General features: G+C 49.5%; 1 protein-coding gene across 1 annotated transcript in view; it reads left to right on the top strand.

The window, feature by feature from the left end:
• LOC125488016 (coxsackievirus and adenovirus receptor homolog) overlaps positions 1 to 10 on the top strand; it is a 9,205-nt gene extending 9,195 nt beyond the window's left edge. Inside the window, exon 5 of the mRNA XM_048620762.1 lies at positions 3 to 10. Within this exon, the coding sequence (XP_048476719.1) occupies positions 3 to 10 (8 nt within the window). The remainder of the gene's footprint in view (positions 1 to 2) is intronic.
• The last annotated feature ends 505 nt before the right edge of the window (positions 11 to 515 follow it).

Below are 515 nucleotides of genomic sequence, written 5' to 3'. Positions count from 1 at the left end.
AGAGAGTTAGAGACAGAGGGAGTGAGAGACAGAGAGTTAGAGACAGAGGGAGTGAGAGACATAGAGAGTGACAGGATAATGACAACAGGAGACAGAGTTTGTTAGAGTGTGAGCAGATGAAAGGGGGAGAGAGAGAGGGTGAGAGGACAATATAGTCTTGATGTCTTCTTTTACAGGTTGTCTCCTACTCTCTCTCCCTCATGCAGGTCCTGTTCCAAAGGAATGGAATCTCAAATCAGGTAGGAGCTGAATGTACAACTTCCTGGAGACTGAGTGTGGGGTTTAATTTCTGCTCCATGGCCTGCTCGGGCATAGGATCTCACAGGCAGACTGGTCCCATTATCCCACACAGATATCCGGGGAGTGTCTCTGAGCATAGTGTAGAGGGAGCTTTACTCTGTATCTAACCCAGTGCTGTCCCTGTCCTGGGGAGAGTTTGATGGGGGGGACAGTGTAGAGGAAGCTTTACTCTGTATCTAGCCCTGTGCTGTCCCTGTCCTGGGAGTGTTTGATGG

Source organism: Rhincodon typus, chromosome 48 (assembly GCF_021869965.1).
Source record: "Rhincodon typus isolate 14 chromosome 48, sRhiTyp1.1, whole genome shotgun sequence".
NCBI classification, from domain to species: Eukaryota; Metazoa; Chordata; class Chondrichthyes; order Orectolobiformes; family Rhincodontidae; genus Rhincodon; species Rhincodon typus.
The sequence above is the reverse complement of the archived record's forward strand: the minus strand, read 5'-3'. Positions and strand labels throughout refer to the sequence as shown.